The 19,120-nt window shown below is 40.4% G+C and overlaps 1 protein-coding gene across 7 annotated transcripts in view; it reads right to left on the reverse strand.

Moving 5' to 3' along the window:
- Positions 1–724: 724 nt before the first annotated feature.
- ELF1 (E74 like ETS transcription factor 1) overlaps positions 725–19,120 on the reverse strand; it is a 70,927-nt gene continuing 52,531 nt past the window's right edge. For 6 of the 7 annotated variants that reach the window (XM_015851715.3, XM_015851703.3, XM_085536096.1 and 3 more), the window contains 4 exons: positions 15,288–15,371; positions 11,973–12,165; positions 10,473–10,937; positions 725–1,877 (listed from right to left, as the gene is read on the reverse strand). In XM_015851715.3, coding sequence (XP_015707201.2) covers positions 1,262–1,877; positions 10,473–10,937; positions 11,973–12,165; positions 15,288–15,371 — 1,358 coding nt within the window. In that variant the 3' untranslated portion in view covers positions 725–1,261. Of the gene's footprint in view, positions 1,878–6,389; positions 6,681–10,472; positions 10,938–11,972; positions 12,166–15,287; positions 15,372–19,120 lie in introns of all 7 variants that reach the window. The other variant, XR_014942090.1, reaches the window with a different exon arrangement.

Genomic DNA, 19,120 nt, shown 5'->3' on the forward strand with positions numbered 1-19,120 from the left:
GTCTGTTCTGAAGTGATTCATGCATTGCTCATTTGCTCAGAGTCCCACCACCAACGCACATCCATTAATCATGTCCTATTTCTCAGCGTATTTTGGTTATACACGCAATGATCGTCAAAACCACAGTAATAATCCAAAAGCATTTCAGAATAAGTGTAGAAAAAAATAAACATTTTTTTTTCCATTTGATTTATTTTCATAATAAACCAATTAAAAATACAAAAGGCAAGAACCAAAGGTTCAGAGGGGCTCCATCATTTAAAAATTTGTCTTTAAATACAAATTCACTCTGTAATATGAATACATATAATATTAAACCTCTAAACATAATGATCTTATTTTCTTCTATCAAAAATTTGTATGGAAACAAATTAGCTGAAAAAAAAAACAACTTGCTTATTGAATGTACATTATTTACAATCAAAAAGAACTCTTAGCAGTATTAATCTCAGAATATCTGCATAAATCGTATATATTCTTTTCTCCCCCCTCCCTCCCCGTCCTTACAAAATAATCTGAAGTAGAAAGCAAGATTGTTAAGCTTCATAGTCACAAAATGGCATGAAACTTTAGCACCTGTAGTGATGCTGTTAGCTTCTGTAATTAAATATATCCGATGTTTTCTTATAAAATATTGACATGGCATTGTCCATTACTGGAATAAATGTTTTGTGTACTCTCAATAGGAGTGTATATTCCGTTTTGCACACACAAGAGCTTGTGCTGCTGCAAAAAAAACAATGCAAGAGGATATCTGGTTATCAATGGGTAAAATTGATGTAATTCACTGGTATGAAAGATAGTCATAAGCATTCATACACATGGAATGAGAACGTCCAAGGAAAAGTAACTGCTGCTTGAAAAGCTAAGTGATGCACATACGGATTAAACAGAAAAAGGTTATAATAATCTTATTGCAATGTAAATCAGCAACAGACTGAAAACATACAGTAAGAAAGAAGTTTGGAACTTTGGCCAACATCCTCAGAATGACGTCTTTATAACATAAAGAGCACGTTTCTTTGTGCCTGTATTATGAAACATTAGTAATATGCAATTTTCTTTACCATAACGTTTAGCAATTAACAGAAAATCAAAATCTGTTCTAAAGCATGAACTCTAACAATTAAATGCAGAAATTAATGTAGCTTCGTAACATCTTGCTTCTCAATCAAATTATATATATACAAAACTGAAAAGGTCCCATCACATTTATGAAAATAATCATCCACAGGGTCTTTTTTTTTTTTTTTTAAACTTATTAATATGAATTGGGTTCCAATGGCTCATTTTCTTGCTTTGCTTGTATGTTAGGTGGGAAACTATTTGAACTGGATACTACCATCACAAACGGCTGCTGCTGGAATCTCTGCTCTGACTGCTCAGGATCATCTAATTTGTCACCGTCATCTTCTTTTAGCACTCCTTGCACCCCAATCTGTTTAGTTTCTGGCGCTTTAATAACTGAAGTGATCACTGTGCCGGATGGATGAGCAACCACCTGTGAACTGCTGGGTGAAATAGTTACCACTGGGGTGGTGGCAGTAAAGGATGGAGACGAAGCCACATTAACTGTTCCATTGCAAATTGTCTGCACGCTGCTGGTGAGAACCTGCTGAACTTGTGCTGGGCTCAGCACAATTGAGGAAGGAGGTGAGACTGGCTTCTGAGACTGAAGCATGACGTTTTCTTTAAGGACTGTCATGGGCTGTGAAGTAGGAATGGCTTGTAAAATAAACTTTTGGGGTGTTGCCGCGGAGGTTGGATCTGTGCTGGCTATCACTGTAGTAAGAGGCACCGTCTGGAGTGTTACAGTATGCAGCTGCTGATTTCCAGGAGAAACAACCACTGGAACTTGGGTCGGAGTCTGTAAAGTCCTAGTAAGATTAGAAAAGATTATAAGGTCAGAATGCATCTGCGATGAGTTTTTAAGAATACAGATTAACTATTGAAAATGACATCAGAAACATTTCATTTATCTAAGGACTGCAAAAGGGAAGCAGCCACTTCACTAATAAAGCAAAAAATGGATTCGACCCCTGAATTCACTGACACAAAGTGAAGGTATCCTGCATGAGTGATACAGCCATAACTGATATGAACTGCCTGCCTTTGAGACAGCTGGTAGGTCATGAGAAAACTTGGAAACTCTACCCAGAATCTCCTTCTCAAGCATCAACAGACATCACAAGTGATGGGACAAGGGGAAATGGCCTCAAGTTGCGCCAGGGAAAGTTTAGGTTGGATATTAGGAAGCACTTCTTTACAGAAAGGGTAGTTAGGTACTGGAATAGGCTCCCCAGGAGGTGGTTGAATCGCCATCCCTGGATGTGTTTAAGAGCCGTTTGGATGTGGTGCTCAGGGATATGATTTAGCAGAGGGTTGTTAGAGTAAGGGTTCTGGTTAGGCTGCGGTCGGACTTGATGATCTTCAAGGTCTTTTCCAACCTGGGTAATTCTATGATTCTATAAGTGTGGCCCAAAATACCTCTGCCATTAATTTCACATAGTACCCAGCTCAAACTATCCATAAATCAGCCCTCAGTTCTCCTAACATCTTTCTGTGTGTTTACTTATATGCAGAATTAACTACACTGCATTGGTGATGCTTATCAGGACCTCCTCAGACTCCAAGGACACACAGCTCACTGCCTTGCCAGACTTGTGCACTCCTGCTAAAGCAGCTGAACAGAATTTGCTTCCAAAACATAAGTTTAAATTGGGAATCCTTCCATCAGTTTCAGGCTGACAGACCCGTGTGTCACATTCCGTATTTATGTTGAGAGCAAAGTTAGATGACGAGCAGCAAAATCACTGATGTATACAAACACTTCAATGGAAAACGATGATTTAGAGACGTGGCTGAAACACACACACTGCAGTCATGCGACAGACCTGGGTTTAAACAATCCAAAAAAATATCTAAAAGCCACAGTGCGCTCCCTGTGAAGCAAATAATTTCTAGTGAAGGGAGGGAATAAGGAAGCTAAGGGTATATAACTGCTTTGAAATCCAACCACAGCTTGTTCCAACCCACCACGCAGCCTCCCTTCTGCCCATGCAGTGCCTGTTTTTTACAGCTCTGTGAAATCCTTCTTTCCAGCATTTACCCACTGGCCTGTCAGATCAGGCTGAGTGTAGTCAGTCCAAAAGGATCACAGTCACTATCACAGTCATAACCAAGACCTCACCAGAACGGGCTGAACTATGGGATGCTGAAACTACAGGTGGCAGATTGCACTGCTTGAGATAGTACTGTTTGCTATTCCAGCCTCACACAGAGCTGCACTTCCTCACTGCAGCAGCACAAGCAAGTGAAGAAATATTTGCAGAGTACTTCCCAGTTCCCTTTCAGCTCAACCTCCAAAGGGTGTCCCCAGCAAGAGCAGCTCCAGTAACCCAGCTGGTAACAGGCTCAATGCACTTCACTCTTAGCACCCTGCTGCAGATCAGCCTCTCCCCACTTCCTGTGTGGCTCTGTAATAAAAGAAATAAAATCCCTACCTGTAGCTTTCTCTTCCTCAAAAAAGATGAGGAAGTTAGAGGTAGCCAGGACTGCTGCTATAGCAAAATAAAAACAAATGGTAGCCCACAGGGCTCCCATGCACATCTCATCACATAGACTATATATATGGGGCACAGAATTCAATGTTGCTGAGGCTAGAGTGCAGAGGGGCAGTCAATTAACCCAATCTTAAGCTCCTGTTTCATACAACTGGAGACAAGACAAAGAAGATGCTTATGAAAACGGGCTGGCTGGGAGATGAAGCACCAAAGCGATCATTTCTTTCTTTCCTAAGTGGTTCCGTGCAGCAAATGCACTCAACTGAGCTTAAAACACAAGGCTCAGAACTACATCACTAAGGTTCACCACGTCTGCAGAGGGCCGCAGGTGGGCACCCAATGGCTTCTTTAAACACTACGTAAACTACCAGAGTTATTCAAGCTTGCAGCAAAATCAAAATGTCACATAAATAAAACTCCATCAAGGAAGCAGCAACGCAAGTGGAACTGTTAAGAACTGGCATTTGCCATCAGAAAAACACGGAAAGTATTTCACTAAGACCACGGATACCACACCAGCTTCTTCATCCATGATGCAACCTACTTGAGCCTGAAGAACGAAGTACTCTTACAGTCAAATCAGTAGTTACAACTTTGTAAAGCAGCAGCCAATGCTGGGAGCCTGTGCTGGCCTACCCTGCAAGCGGTACTTCAGAGCTACTTTCTTGTTCTTAAGCTGTTTTCTTTTGAAACAAAATAGTAGAAATAAAACAGTAGAAACAAAGAAGTCCAGCTGTTACATGGTCGCAAAGCGTGACCTCAAAAACAGGGAACTGGATCTAACCGCTGCTGAGGGTATTCTGCAAAGCACTAGGAACAGCAGCTCAGAAATGGCAGAACTAAAGCATTTTCTTAGCATACTGCAGTTATTTTGACATCGACACAAAACAGCCTGGTTACTACTGAGAAAAAAAAATGGCAAAAGTCCCAAAGTCTGGCTGGAAATGATAATCTACCTCTTGGTTCATTTGGTTCTGTTAACAGTGAAGAGTTGTGCAAGGCCACATTAGATTATCAAGGGCTAAATAGTGGGAAAAAAGCAAACGCTAAAAGACAAGAAGGAAAAACAAGTTTATTCATGGTAATTTATGGGAAAAAAAATACGAAATGGAGAAAGAAAGAAGATACAAAACAACACTGAAGCTACAAGCCAAGGTGAACAAAGTATTTCACAGTACAACAAAAAGGATTAAACAAGGCAACATTAAGAAACGCACTGAAGAGAATTCCCTTCCTAGCACAGACATTATTCCATGTATGGATGGATATAGGGAAACGATGGCCTTGAGATAAATGGGCCAATTTCCAGGGACTTTCCTCTTTTGTTCAACTCACTGGCTACAAACAACTCATTCAATCAGCCTAGGAAGAGGAGGGAAGCAAAGGGGTGCGGTGTGCTTGTTAGAACCTCAAATGCCTGAGCCAAGAGGCAATCTCTTCTATGTGAGCATAGGAAATCTTGGCCAAATCAATTCAACCTTCACTGCAAACCCTTCCCCAGCTGTACTCATTTATATGATACTCAAAGAGCCATCAAGCCTTGTAAATACCTCATCCCAAAGCACCACAGATGTAGCCTCTGGGCCTTCTTATAGTGCCATGCAGATGGGAGCTGCTTACCAATCAAGGTACAGAAGTCCATGAGAGGCAGTTAAGGTACCTGATGTCTTAATGTAAAACCTTTACAGAGCCTTCTCCTAAATGAGGGCAGAGCTTGCCTGTTCTTGTCTAGCTCTTTGTCTGGACAAGGCAATCTGTTACATCATGAGGGCAGAAGACCTAACTCAACTGAATTAATATTCAGAAATGTTCCCACTGCCAGAAACCTGTAACAACCCCACCTCTTTTGACAGTGCCAAGTACACGTAAAAAGAGCTAAAATCCTATCTGACATAAGCAGCCTTCTTCCTACTACCACAGAAATCACAACAGAAACTGTAGTAAGCCTTCTCAGCTGCAGGACGATCAAATCAAAATGGAAAGCCATAACCAAAGTCTTTGCCACGTTGACTCTGTTATAACAACAAATGCTCTCTCTTGGAGCTAAATGAGTTTCCTATAGACCCTCGATCCAACTGCAAATAGAGGCAAAGCATGTGCGCTGACCCTGGTTAAACAAAGAAAGAACCCCCACACAATTGCAGGAGATGTTTCCAGTTATCACATCCCTTTGCTCATGTTCCCCATCAAATACCAGACCTCTAGTAAACTTTTTACCAAGACTTGACACTTGTGATGGGTTTTTATTCAGCATACCTCTAAGAAATGCACAAGATTGGTGGGCTGCAACAGTAGCAGATGTGCAGATTTGAATTGCATTCTTTTTTGGGGGAAAGGATTGATTACTAGAATGTAGATAGTGAAGACTAGATGTTGCCAGGCTGCCTCTCTGTGCCTCTACGGTTAGTTCGAACACAGTGAATAAAGATAGGATGCAAAGTACTGTTAGAGAACATAACAGTGACATTCACTGCACGGTTTATACAAGTTAACATCTACAGATGACACAAGATAAAGAAAACATTCTGTTTGATTAGCAGCCGTAATTGCATTTGCAGTGTTCATAAATTCATGCTAGACCAATCTGTGTATTTTATCAGCATCAGCATAGCTGCAAGTCAGATCAACAATAGTTAGTTTACATCATAGCCTGGACACAGAAACAGACTATGGAACAATAGCACCAAGCGTGTGTTTGCTTGGCATAGACACGACTTTCAAAGGTAATTCCCTCTGCTTATCGGGACAATCCACCGTGTTGGCATATTGATGGCTTCATCACTGTTCTTACACAGCATGCTCACAGCCAGAAAAACCACAATTCACCTTCAGCTACTTCCTCCTCCTCTTGAATAAGGATCTTGCCACTGTGGTCCATGCTTGTGTCACCTTCAGGATGAATTACTGCAACATTTTCTACCCCAAAGGTTGCCAAAAGGTCAAGATGAGAGCTGTGGCTGATTCATCGTGTAGTAGCAGTTCTCCAATTCAGAAGTGAACACAAAGAGCATTATCCCACCGGTCCTCTGTGGTCTGTATTAGCTTTTCCCCAAGTTACAGAACAGAGTCGGGATACTGGTCTTCTAACATGCTCTGTCCAAGCTATCACAAAGACAACTTGAAAATACAGAAAAAAAACAGAAACAATAAACTGAATTTGGATAGAAACATTGTGTTTAGAACCTGGATTTGGTCATGCATTGCACAGGAGCTCTCTGCAGCCAGTTAACTGGAAGTTCCTTGCTATACAGATCTGCTAGCTAGAAAATTCAGCTATGTCCCATGTAGTCATTATGGAATAGTGACATAGCATCTTAAATTACTGCAAATTCACAATCTCATCCTTTCTGAACTGTTAGTAACAAATTCTCTTCACTACATAGAAGACACTCCATCTTAAATCACTGCCACGCCAGATTAAAGGTCTCTCTGTTTACAGCCATAGTCATATAAAAGTGCAATTCAGTGGCTCAAACCCAGGTCACTTATAGACCTCATAATGTCCTAAACTATGCAGACAAGGTGAGGCCTCCGCCTTTCAGGAGACGCATAGTTTTTAGAGTAGCAGCAGAAATGCTCTTTACACCCCTATGAACGTGAAGTTGAATCCCGAGCCTGCTTTAGTGCCACTGAATTCCAAGCTGAAACAGAATGACTCCAATAACACATCCCTGCAAAGCAAACGACCTGCTTGAGTTACCCTGTTTTAAACAGAGCAACTCTACAGGCACTGCATTCAAAGAGCCTTTCTTTTGCCTTGAAAAGCCAGGTCACTGGAAAAGCTTAGAAACAGAATACTCATCCACAGAGGCATTCTATTCTTTGTCTTATCCCTGGAAACATGGGGCACCAAACTCAGTTCTCAGTGACACAACTGGAAACTTCAGTAACTTCACTTATATACACCAAGAAGAGCAGAAGAGCTGAGAGTCTGTAGTGCTAAATGTTCCCATCTGAGATACTCGACGTCCATCCTGACCAGTGAAAGCCGGTTTGCAAAACCTGACCCTGCTCCTGCCCTATCTCCCAAGCTTGGGTTAGCTCTAACCATAGCCTTTCTGTGCTCAATTTACACAGAACTCCACACAAGCTCTGAGCAGCTGTAAAGGAAGGCACTGCCAGCTCTGTGCCAGGCAATGCCAGCTGGCACACAGAGGGATTAGGACACAAATCCTGCACAGCATTCTTCAAACACGATTCTTTTAACAAGTACCTTAGCAGAGAAGATGCGTGTTCAGACTTTTTCTCTGAAGGGTATGGTTACTTGTTAAGAAGCCAATTGTTTTAACCTCAAAAGCCCTCAATATATTCTCTACAGTATGTGGTTAATCATAAATATTGTTTCCCCACTCAACATGACAGAAACAAATTGCTGCAGAGGGAAGAACATTTCTTTAAATGAAGGAAAGAAAGTTCATACAAATAAAACTCCGGAGGCTACATTACAGGAGATAAATTATTTGGGCCCAAGATGTTTGAGTCTCACAGCAGAGCCTGACCACTAACCAGGATGTGTTGGAAAAGCTCTTGGGGAACCTTCCCAAGCCTTGCTCTCCTGTTCTCCCTAATGACCTCAACTATCCGTGTGCCTCACCCTCCAAAAAGGATGTAGCAATGACTGCTGCTATTTCTCCTCCAGTTGGCTTAGAAAATGACAGTAAGGTAACAACAAGCACTTTCCTACAAGTGGAATGCATCCATTACAAGGTTTGTCCACTGAAGCTCTTCTGAACAAACACACTCAACTGCCAGAGGCTACAGTTGCTTGAGCAAACAAAACTAAGATAGTTACTCTGTTTTAGCTTTACTATAAAACAAGACCTAATATATCAGCTCCTATATTTTTCAACATGCCTTTCCATCTGGCCCAAAGGATTTTAAGTTTGTAATGTGAAACTGAGCAAAAATATAAGTTACAAACTGCATTTCTGAAGCCTGGATTTATCAGCACCTTAGTCTATCCTGGCTAAAAGCATGGACAAAAAGACTGCTTTATTTTTCAGTCTCACTGCTCAAACACCTTTGTACTTCCATTCCCAACAAACAATATTTCTATAATATTCAGTAATTTAATTGCACTGGAAAGATCCAATCAATGGGTCTCTTTGAACCCCCTGCTCTCCCATTCACCTGAGACACTGTCATCATGGCTAGGAAATACACAGCTGAAAGATTTATGGGAAAAAAAGAGTTACCAACACAACAGAAACACAACTGAAGAGGTACAAAACTCGAAGGATTCCCCAGCTTTTATTTCATTCAAACTTCACATGTGCATCATCTACTGCCTTCCCCCATAGCCTTTCCATATTGCCCAAAAATTCACTCTGTAATGCAACAGGTTGGCATCACACCATTCTGCAGCTTTCCATGTCTTAAGGTCTGCTTGCCTGCCTATCTAACTGGGTCTAACAGGTCTTCAGTCTTTTTATTACTATCCTTTTTTATTGCTATCTATGTAACTACATAGAAAGATCTATGTATCAATATAACTACCCATCCAGTTGGCATTGTTTTTGATGTATAACCTAATGTAGATGTATGGCCCAGAGCTATTTAACTCCGTAAATTGCCACACTCTTTACCTACTGATGTTTAATAGCAATTTTCTCCCAACTTAAATGACATTGCATAGCTTCAGTAATACCTGAACTCATCTCTTTTCACTTCTTACCTAGTTAAGTAGTTGCCTCAGTTACTTGCCTACCCACGTTATTACAAATCATGGGCAATTAAATCCTTTATCAGCCTTGAAATCACAGGCTGATCCACATAAATGGAAACTCTTCAGTTTCAGCTACTTGGTTATCTCCTAAAACATTTCTCATCAGCTTTATGTGCCACTGAAGGCTGATCTAAGCAGCTTTAGCTCTTGTAGCTGAAAAACCATCTGATACTCCTATTCAGGATTTTCCTGAATCAATCTTCCTTTCATTTACAAACAGCTTTAATAACTGACTGGCTTTTACAGTCCATAGTAGCAGAGATGAGAGAGCTAAAGGTATTCTTTAGAAGCTAAACAATTATTTGATCTCATTAATGCCTTTAGTTATTTCCATCTGACGACATTCTGTGGTTAACCCCAGATACTCACAGATCTACCGGTGGCTCTGGATGCAGTTTTCAAAGGAAATAACAGAGGAAGGGAGAAGGAGAAAACATTCTTGACTTTTTGAAGTATAAAATGATAACCATTCAAACAGTGACTGTAACAAAGCAAATCTCAAGGGGAAAAAATAACAACAACAACCAACAACGAATGCTCCTAATTCATTAAGAATGTGCAGCTCCTGAATCATATCCTGAGGGTTTTGTGAAACTCTTATGTTCCAGAATTACCATATGTAATTTCAGCATTCCATGAAGGGAAGAAGAACCAGCTCTTTCAGCAGCAATAAAATGCTGAAGTACATAACTGAGTTTTCCCCTTTTAATTGGGGACAATAGAAAAGATGAAAGAGATGACAAGATTTACAATATAAAGAATTAAGAAGCAAGAAGGCAAATCTTTCTGATGGGTTCTTCTAACCATACCATGTAAATTCAAAGCAAAGACACCAAGCAGTGAAAAACCAGAGCCATGAAAATACTGTCCCTGCTGCAAGACAGGACCAACAATAGTGATTTTTAAATAGAAGTCGTATGTTCTTCCTCTTTAAAGGATTTGCACCAGGTCTAATTCTTGGAGGAAATAAGTGCTCCTCTCCTCCAAAGAGGAGTGTAGATGTTAAAGAGTGCTGTAGAAACTCCCAATTAATTCCCAGGGTCACCTGCACAGAATGCCTTTCACTGAAATCCAGCCGGGAGAGAAGAAAGCTTTTTGAAGCCCAATAAAGAATGTAGACTACCTACCCACCATCCAATGAATTGATTACTGTTCATACATTTATTTTCCTTACGTTTTCTTACCTTATATTCTGAACTGAGGGATTTAATGTTTCATCTGGAACGTTACTGGTTACAGCTGCGTGTCCTTCTGTGAGGGTATGCAATGGCTGCATTACGTGAACTGTCCGAAAAAGTTGAGTGGGATGTACTGGCTGCGTAGACTGCATTGTCCTCAAAACTTCTGAAGTCAAGCCAGGTGTCTGCTGCTGTACAACTTCTACGTGCTCCTTAAGCTTCGCAGGCTTTGAATTTCCTGTTTTTAGAACTGTGGTGGATCCTCCCTTTGTTCCTGTGTTAGATGCTCTAGATCTGCTCGTCTGGTTTCGACTGGCCACAGGAGTTGAGAGCAAACTTGAATCTGATGATTCAGTGCTAGGACTTGCATCTTCATCATCTATATAGACGAGATCTTTTGGCATTTCTTTAAACTGATACACTAGGCGCTGACCTTCTACTTTAGCCAGTATTCCTCTTTGGTAATAATATCTGTTTAAAGCATACATACATCAAGTTACAGACTGTTTTCAGACCAAATAAAGAAAAAAACAAAGCAAGCTGAAAAAGAAAAACCCATAGTTGCAAAAGATCAGCACTAACAAGAAACAACAGGCTTAAAATAGTATTTTCAACACCTCATTTCTTGATTACAAAGGAATGGCCAAATAAGTAGCACATTTTTAACTCAAACAGCTCTTTAATGTCTTACAGCCCTTTTATTTCAACCTGAGATAACACTGAACAGTAAGAACTCTGTGACTTGGCAATACTGCTATAATCTAACACTCCTTAAGAGTCATATAAAATTCCCATGTCTCCTCGAGACAACGTTTTGGTTGTCTGAATTATGCTCAGAGAACAGGACAGAAGTAGAGTTCTCCTGTTATATTTACAAATACATACAATATTGAGATGAGAGGTGTAAAGAAAGGAAAGAAATGCACAGCTGCTCAGCCAGACAATGATCAATCAGCAAGTAAGACTGAAGCCTGCATCACTCACATTCACAGGATTATACTTATTTTGCACAGACTCTCCTGCATGTGGAATAAACTCCCATCAAATAAGATGTTTTAAAACTGTACACACAAGCAGACAGAATCTCATGCAGACTTTCATTCCAAAACTGTATTTTCCACTGAGAGCTGGATCGTTTGCTATGGGAACGAATAATTTCTTTAATTCTACTACAGATAAACTCAGGACTTTTTGGAGGAAGGAGAGTCAAACTTTATGAAAAAGCTTTGTTGCTTTTGGAATCTTCTGCCTCCACTTTTGGGGGTGACTGTGAGATATGGGTTTGATGGCAGCACTGAAAACATCCAAGCTGGAACTGAAGGAGACTGATTTGGGGTTTAAGTTAACAAGGGTTACTTTTAGTTAGCTGACTTATTTTACTAAAAGAAGTCCTTCATTTACCAATCTATCAGAACTCTTTAGCGTTGTTAATTAAATTAGATGAGACATTTAATGCATGCAAACACCGTGGCAACAAAGGCAGTCTATTATTAAAAATGCACATACCTGAGAGCTCTACCCATTGTTTCATAATTCATGTCAGGTTTGTTTTTGTGTTTTCCCCACAACCTGGACACGGCCTTGGAATCTACGAGTTTGAAAATGCCCTTCTCTCTTTGAGTCCATTTGATATACTTAGGACACGTAGCTTTGTCCTGAAGCAGTGCTAGTAAAAACTCCCAGAGATAAATCGTGTTTCCTATAATAGAAGTATTTCAGGAAATGGAAAATAAATAATAGTTAGTTGAAGTTGGTATCTTTACGAACACACTGCATTATTAAGTGAAGATTAGGAAACTTTGACAGGGGAGAGGGGGTACTCGGAGATATAACACCAAGGGAAACAAACCTTGGAGATAAAGTTCAGAAAACATCTATTTTTCCTAAACTTACTGGTAGACAACAATCAAACAGCATTGTATATAGAAGCAGACACAAGCACACCCACATATGGAAATCCAACATGCCTGTTTGCTGTTTTCCACACATAAAGAGAAACAATAAAAATCACATACTGTGAAAAAATTACCACTGAATCTGTGTCCTGAAAACACATTTAAGGAGTCTAAGCTGGTATAACTAAGGAGATCTTTTTGCCTGCTTTTTCTAAAACAATTTGTGTTTGATGTTCCTTTGGACAGTCACAGCTGTAGAAAAGCTTTTTTAGCGAGACACTGTCAGCCTGATGAATGAGGAAAACCTCTTGTGTGAAATTATCCCCTCACACAAGTAGCCATGTAATACCAAAGGAAGGGCAGCATATGCAGATTCCTGCAGCTTCACAAGAAAAAAAGAAAATGATGCCCAGTGAATGAGAACATAACAGGATCTCTTCGATTCAGCTTCATTCTGCTGTCTTCTCAACTTCCACGGCCACAAGCCTGGACTTTTTGTTAACCAGAGGAGGGACCTTATACATTCTTAAGACTCTGAAACTACTCTATTGTAATTTCTACAAATGCATTGTTGTCCATAGCAACATTATAGGTTGGTCAGCTCTAGTGATGAACCAACATGTTTGACTGAAATTTTGGACATTAACCCAGCAAGCCTTTATTATAAGGTACATGCAACTATTCAGCAACGTCATCAGTCGGCCCTGATGGGGCCTTAATACTCCTTCAGAAAGAGGAAACCCGAAAAGTGAACATCCCTGGAGAAAAACCATTGGCTCTGCAACACATTTCTTCCAGTCTAGTGGAAAATGTCAGCCTGTTTGCCTCCGGACACCCAAAGGCAAAGTTCAAGACTGTTTAGGCTAGAAACTGTGCGTCAGGAATGACAGCATTCCCAGCCAATTACCATCTAATCCAGGGTGCTTTTGTTGTAGTCTAGACTGAAATACTTAGCCATATCAAGGCAGGTTGAAAATCTGTCACTGTTTAGCTGCTACAAAATCACTATGAAGAAGACTGTCAGTGAAAGTACTGTCTGTTTTACTCACAAGCAGGATTTTTCAACCTCCTGCAAGTTACAGCATAAGAAATGCTAAGAAAACTCACTATTCGCTCCATGCACTGCATTAAATAATTAAACAGAGAAGTCAGTATTTTAGCATACATGTTCTCCTAAGGAGTAACAGTGCGGATATTGAGAGATGAGCAATGCTCAGGATCTTCTAGCTGCTTCTGTGTCACGGCCACATGTATTATCATCTCTTCTGCTTTGATTCTACATTCCTCAAAACTGCTTGTATTGTAGGGTTTTTTCATAATAGTGGCTTCAGGCAACACACTCTTAAATTCCTTCTGAATTAGCAGTTTTGTAACAAGGAACAAACGTGAAACCTCATAGTGTATCCTTGTTACCATCAACAGAAAGTTAGATGCTTCTGCCTTTTAACTCTGAGGACGGATAGCTGCTTTGATATTTGCCATTATCTCATTTGAGCACCGCTGTGAGGTTCTTCTGATGCTTTTCTTTCATTTAAAAGTCAGGTCTTAATTAAAAACAAACAAACAAACAAACCACAACAGTGCATATTCCAAACTGCCAGCAATAGCTTCTAAAATATTTATTATTTGCAAACAGGTCCTTTCTTTTCCTGATATGATTGAAAAAAAAAAGTTATTTAAAAGAAAACACATTACTTGGTTAAATTTCAAAGGAGATTGACACCTCCCAGGTTTTGCAGAGCTTGTCTCCTGGTGAGTGCTGCACAATACGCCAGCAGTTCAGGTGATAAAAGCACACGCGGTGGCACTTGAAGTGACACAGAAGAGCTTCCCCTGCGCACAGGAGTTGGTGGCAGGCAGTGTGTCAGGCTGCAATTCCTAAACCAGCCAGGTTTCAGTGTGGGCACTGGATTGACAGTGGGTTGTTTAGTCTGGGGAAAAGGAGGCTGAGGGGAGACCTTATTGCCCTCTTCCAGTACCTGAAAGGTGCTTACAGTGAGAGTGGCGCAAGTCTCTTTTCACTGGTGACAAGTGACAGGACGAGGGAAAACGGCCTCAAGTTGTGCCAGGGCAAGTTTAGGTTGGATATTAGGAAACACTTCTTTACAGAAAGGGTAGTTAGGTACTGGAATAGGTTCCTCAGGAAGGTGGTTGAATCGCCATCCCTGGATGTGTTTAAGAGCCGTTTGGATGTGGTGCTCAGGGACATGATTTAGCAGAGGGTTGTTAGAGTTAGGGTACTATGGTTAGGCTGTGGTTGGACTTGATGATCTTCAAGGTCTTTTCCAACCTGGGTAATTCTATGATTCTATGACAGTAAAGCAAGCTGACAACACTGACAGGCACTGCTAAACAGTTCAAGAAGGAGGAAAATAATTATTGTATCAATAATGTGGCTTCTTTTCTTTTTTTTTCTTTCCCCATTTTAAACACAGGAGGAATGAAAGAAGTACTGAAAACCTAAGTAATCTGCTCAAGCCTTCTAGCTAACTTCTCTCACATTTCAGGCACTGGTACTTCCCACTGGCAGCTGGCAGCCTTGATTGATTCCCTGTGCAGAATTAGACACACACAGATGGAAAATGCTTTCAAAGATCATCTGTCAAAACAATCACATCCCAAGAAAGCTGAACACAATGCAAAGTGCTCCCCAAGACGTCTATTGAAACACAGCAGCCTCTGTGGGGGCTTGAGGATTTTCCAAGAACCCTTGCAACCGAAATGACAAATGTATCCTTCTTCCCAGGAACTGGGTAATTCACAAAGAAGCTTCTTGCACTAATTTTTTTTACTTAATTTACGATGAAATGTTAACTACCTTTGAGTATAAGATCTGTTGCTCTATCACTGCAAACTTATCTTTTTTACACGTCAGTAAGAGAAAACATCCCTTTCTACAAACTTCAGTGATGATTATTTGACTTACCCTTTCCATCTTTGTTTTTCTTTTTCACAGATATGTTTGGAGTTGTTGTAGGGGACTCGGGACGAGCGGGTTTGGGCTTCTTCCCTGAAATAAACCAACAGCAAATCAACTTCAGTTTAGAAAAAAAAGGATGCAAGTAAAAAGAAAACAAAAAAACAAGGATCTTTCAAAATTCAGAGTAAATTTTATTTTTATTCATTTAAGAATTTTGTTCTATTCTGGGCTTTTTTTATTCCTACAAGAAGACCGACACCCTTATGATATTAATGTAAAGATTAGTAAAGAGTTTTTTCTAGTAAAGATTTTCCAAAGCATATCTACCTTGGAAATTTCTGTGGCTTTTTAGGTACTCTTAGCGACATTTAGTACAGAAGAGATAAGAAGAATAGGCTATTAACTGTGAACAGAAGAGTTCTGATGGAAAAGGCTTAACAAAATACAGAGCACTATCTTGTTCAGACATCACCAAAATGGAATTTAGGGATAAAACAAGGCTGTCTTCTTATTTAATTGTCTGGAAGTCCCCACTGATAGTAGCGAACTGCACTGTCACATAAGGAAAATCTTTTTCGGTTCTGTTTCATCTTATAGCTTTCCCAGTACTGGAAAGAAAATTGATTGTTTTTCTAAGACTAGTAATGCGTGGAGTCCTCTCATTTTCTTGTTTTCATTCAGGATTCATGACTGAGAATTGGACACAAAGCTCAGCCCTTCTTTTGGCCATTAATGCCTTCCTTGATTTGAATGAAGACAGAAGGGTAGAAATTCTATAACACTGGTTTTGTTGCACAGTCCCATGAAAGCATTAAGAAACACTGGATCGTGTTTCTAGCAGTTTTGTACCACTAAGCATTATTGGTTGCAAGAAAAAAACAAAGTCTTGTTTATTTTTTTCTTCCATAAAACATTTAGACAGAACCACTCTTCTATAGGTCAGTTACTATTGCACAAGATGTTCCACACGGTAACTTTGGTAAGGGCTTTTCTCTCCTTAGGGTTGCGTTATGGGATAACTGTTCAGTGTTCTTAAGGTTCCCCCTCTTGTACATACATAAATATAAGCAATTAAGGAGTAGGAATTGTTATTTGGAGGTAATTCATTACCTACATCCAAGTAAGATGAGGTCTTAAACACAAATCATAGAATCACAGAATCACAAGGTTGGAAAGGACCTACAAGATCACCTAGTCCAACTGTCCTCTCATACCACTGCTACCACAAGCTACTAACTCATATCTTGTAGCTCCTCATCCAGACACCTCTTGAAACGTCTCCAGGGACGGCGACTCCACCACCACCCTGGGCATCCATTCCAGTGCCTGACCATTCTGAGAGAAAAAGTTTCACCTTATGTCTAATCTAAACCTCTTCTGGTACAACTTGTGTCCATTTCCTTGGGTCCTGTTTGTTGCCTGGAAGAAGAGGCCAAGCCCCTCCTCATCACAGCCTCCCTTCAGGAAGTTGTAGAGTGCAATGAGGTCTCCCCTGAGCCTCCTTCTTCTCCAGACTAAACAATCCCAGCTCTCTCGGCTGCTCCTCATAGGACTTATGCTCCAGACCTCAATTCATGCACTTCTGATTACAGATAACCTAGGCTACCAAACATAAATAATACTGCTGCAGCTATTCTAGGCTCTCTTACCTCAAAACTGGACTACTTCAAGGCATCCTATCTGGACAATCCTCTACCACAAAGCTGTGCAAAACTGGAAATCAGTGCAGAACGTGAAACTTGTTTACAGAGAGGTGTTGATCTTACTGCTCTAAAACTGGGCTAGAGACGACTGAAGACAGGTTTAGGCTGCACTGTGCTATAACCTCCAGACACTGATACCATCAAAAGAACATCAAACATTAGCACACTTCCTCCTTTGGTCCAATAGAGAATGAATTTGTCACCTTTCAGAGTACGTTACTACATTCCTTTTTAGGAGAGAACTTTATAAAGAGGAAGGATGAAGAACGTGCAAGAGGCTGGGACTCAAGAGGAGTTGCTGTAATTTCATGCTAATTGCCTGTATGATTATTTTTTTACCCACTTTTCTATTTGTGTGGTTGTAAAAACACTTCAGCTTATAACTCCTGCTGCAAATTAATCAGATATTAATAAAATGAGATGTAGCATCGTGGCTGGCAAGGCAAGTGATTAAAATCATCCCATCACTTCTGGGGAATGTCTTCTTGTAGAAGCTCTTCTCACCAACACCACCCCAGCCCAGTTAGCTGCCAATGATCTGTGCAATGTAACCCTACAAATATAGCTATTGGGTTACATATGCTACAAGTCTGTAAATAGATGGTGTTAGTAATGCACGTGGCAAAATGACCACAGTCCTTCACCCTGCCACAAAACTAAGCAGCAAACAGACCGCCCTTATAAAAACCAGAACAAAAAATATAAACCCTGCATGGCATCCTGAAATGCACTATAAAATGAGTAACGTTTTGCAGTAAAGCTTACAGGTCAATGCCTTATAAATCCTCGCACACTTTGAAATAACACTTCAGCACTGCTCAGATCAGACCATCTACCTCAGTTTCACTGAACACTGGTAGTTAATGAAACTTTAAGCTGATGCTCCTTTTCTAGCTTTTCTTCTAATGATCAAAGCCAATCGCATTCACTGTGGAGCAACTGACTTCTTAGCCTACAGCTAGAAAGGAGGAAGGAGTGGGAGTAAGCAGAAGCACAACATGAAACAGGGTATGAAAGCATCAAGCCAAAGAGGTTAAATGTCGGGCAGACTGAGGCTCCTTGTTTTGACCCACATAGCAGCCAACATTAACAAGAACCCCCCCAAAAAAACCAAACTAAAAAAACCCAGCTGAAGTCCTCATACAGTTGGTTATGTTGCAGCACGGTAGTTTCCTCCGCAGCACTCTTGGACAGCTGCTGGTAAGACTCCTCTCCACAGCAGTTTCAGTTCAGCTTTCCTACAACAACCAGAGAGCTCCTGACCAACACCCATCTCTACCAGAGCTTGTGACACACAAGGGGATAAGGAAGCTCCCTCATCATTTCCAGAGGTCTCTATGTTGCCCTTCATAGACAACTACCCCCAACATTCAGAAGTATTAGCAGCAAAATGCACTTTCTTGCATCAGGACTGTAAACAGGTAGGTAGCAAAAGCCCATTTCTGGATGACTTATTTTCCCCACAGGAGGACGTGTCAAAATCCTAAGTCCTAAAGCTCTGATTCAGACCTATGGTTTAGTTCCAGAAACAAAACTCTTCTATTTCATTTTTATTTGTTTACTTCTCATAAATTTGTTGCAAAATCACCTTACATCTGCCTGCACTACATGACACTTTTCCAAAGCAGACATTAGAATCAGGGCCTCAGATGGTGCCTGCACCAAAGCAGAGTAGGAAAACAGGAGCAGAAGGTCTGACTAACATCACGTAACTTCATTACTCTTTGGTATGGCAGTGATTCCAGAGGAACATCATGCAATGGATGAAGCTTCAACTACGTCAAGTTACCTCCTGCAAGTGGGACTGTAACTTAGTATAGCATGCAGCTACTTAGAAAAAAGAAAGACCACCAACAAAATAAAACTACAATTCATATTCAAGAAAAGCTTAAAAAAAAAGGTTCTCATTCTCATCTTCTGCACATAATAAACCTTTTTTTCGTCAGAGCAAAATAAAAGCTAATTAAAAATACTTCAGCTTTCATGGTAGTGCAGGCTCTGTAGTTTGTAATGTAATTTTCTTCTTAAGAAATGATAAATAGGAATGAGTAAAGATTTGCGTTTCCTAAAAGCAAGTAACCATTGCTACCACTCCGGTATCATCAATATCTAAGCACCAGCATTTGCGCTTGGCCT

This window comes from Coturnix japonica, chromosome 1, assembly GCF_054131305.1.
Source record: "Coturnix japonica strain WE chromosome 1, WE-NBRP24, whole genome shotgun sequence".
Taxonomy (NCBI): domain Eukaryota; kingdom Metazoa; phylum Chordata; class Aves; order Galliformes; family Phasianidae; genus Coturnix; species Coturnix japonica.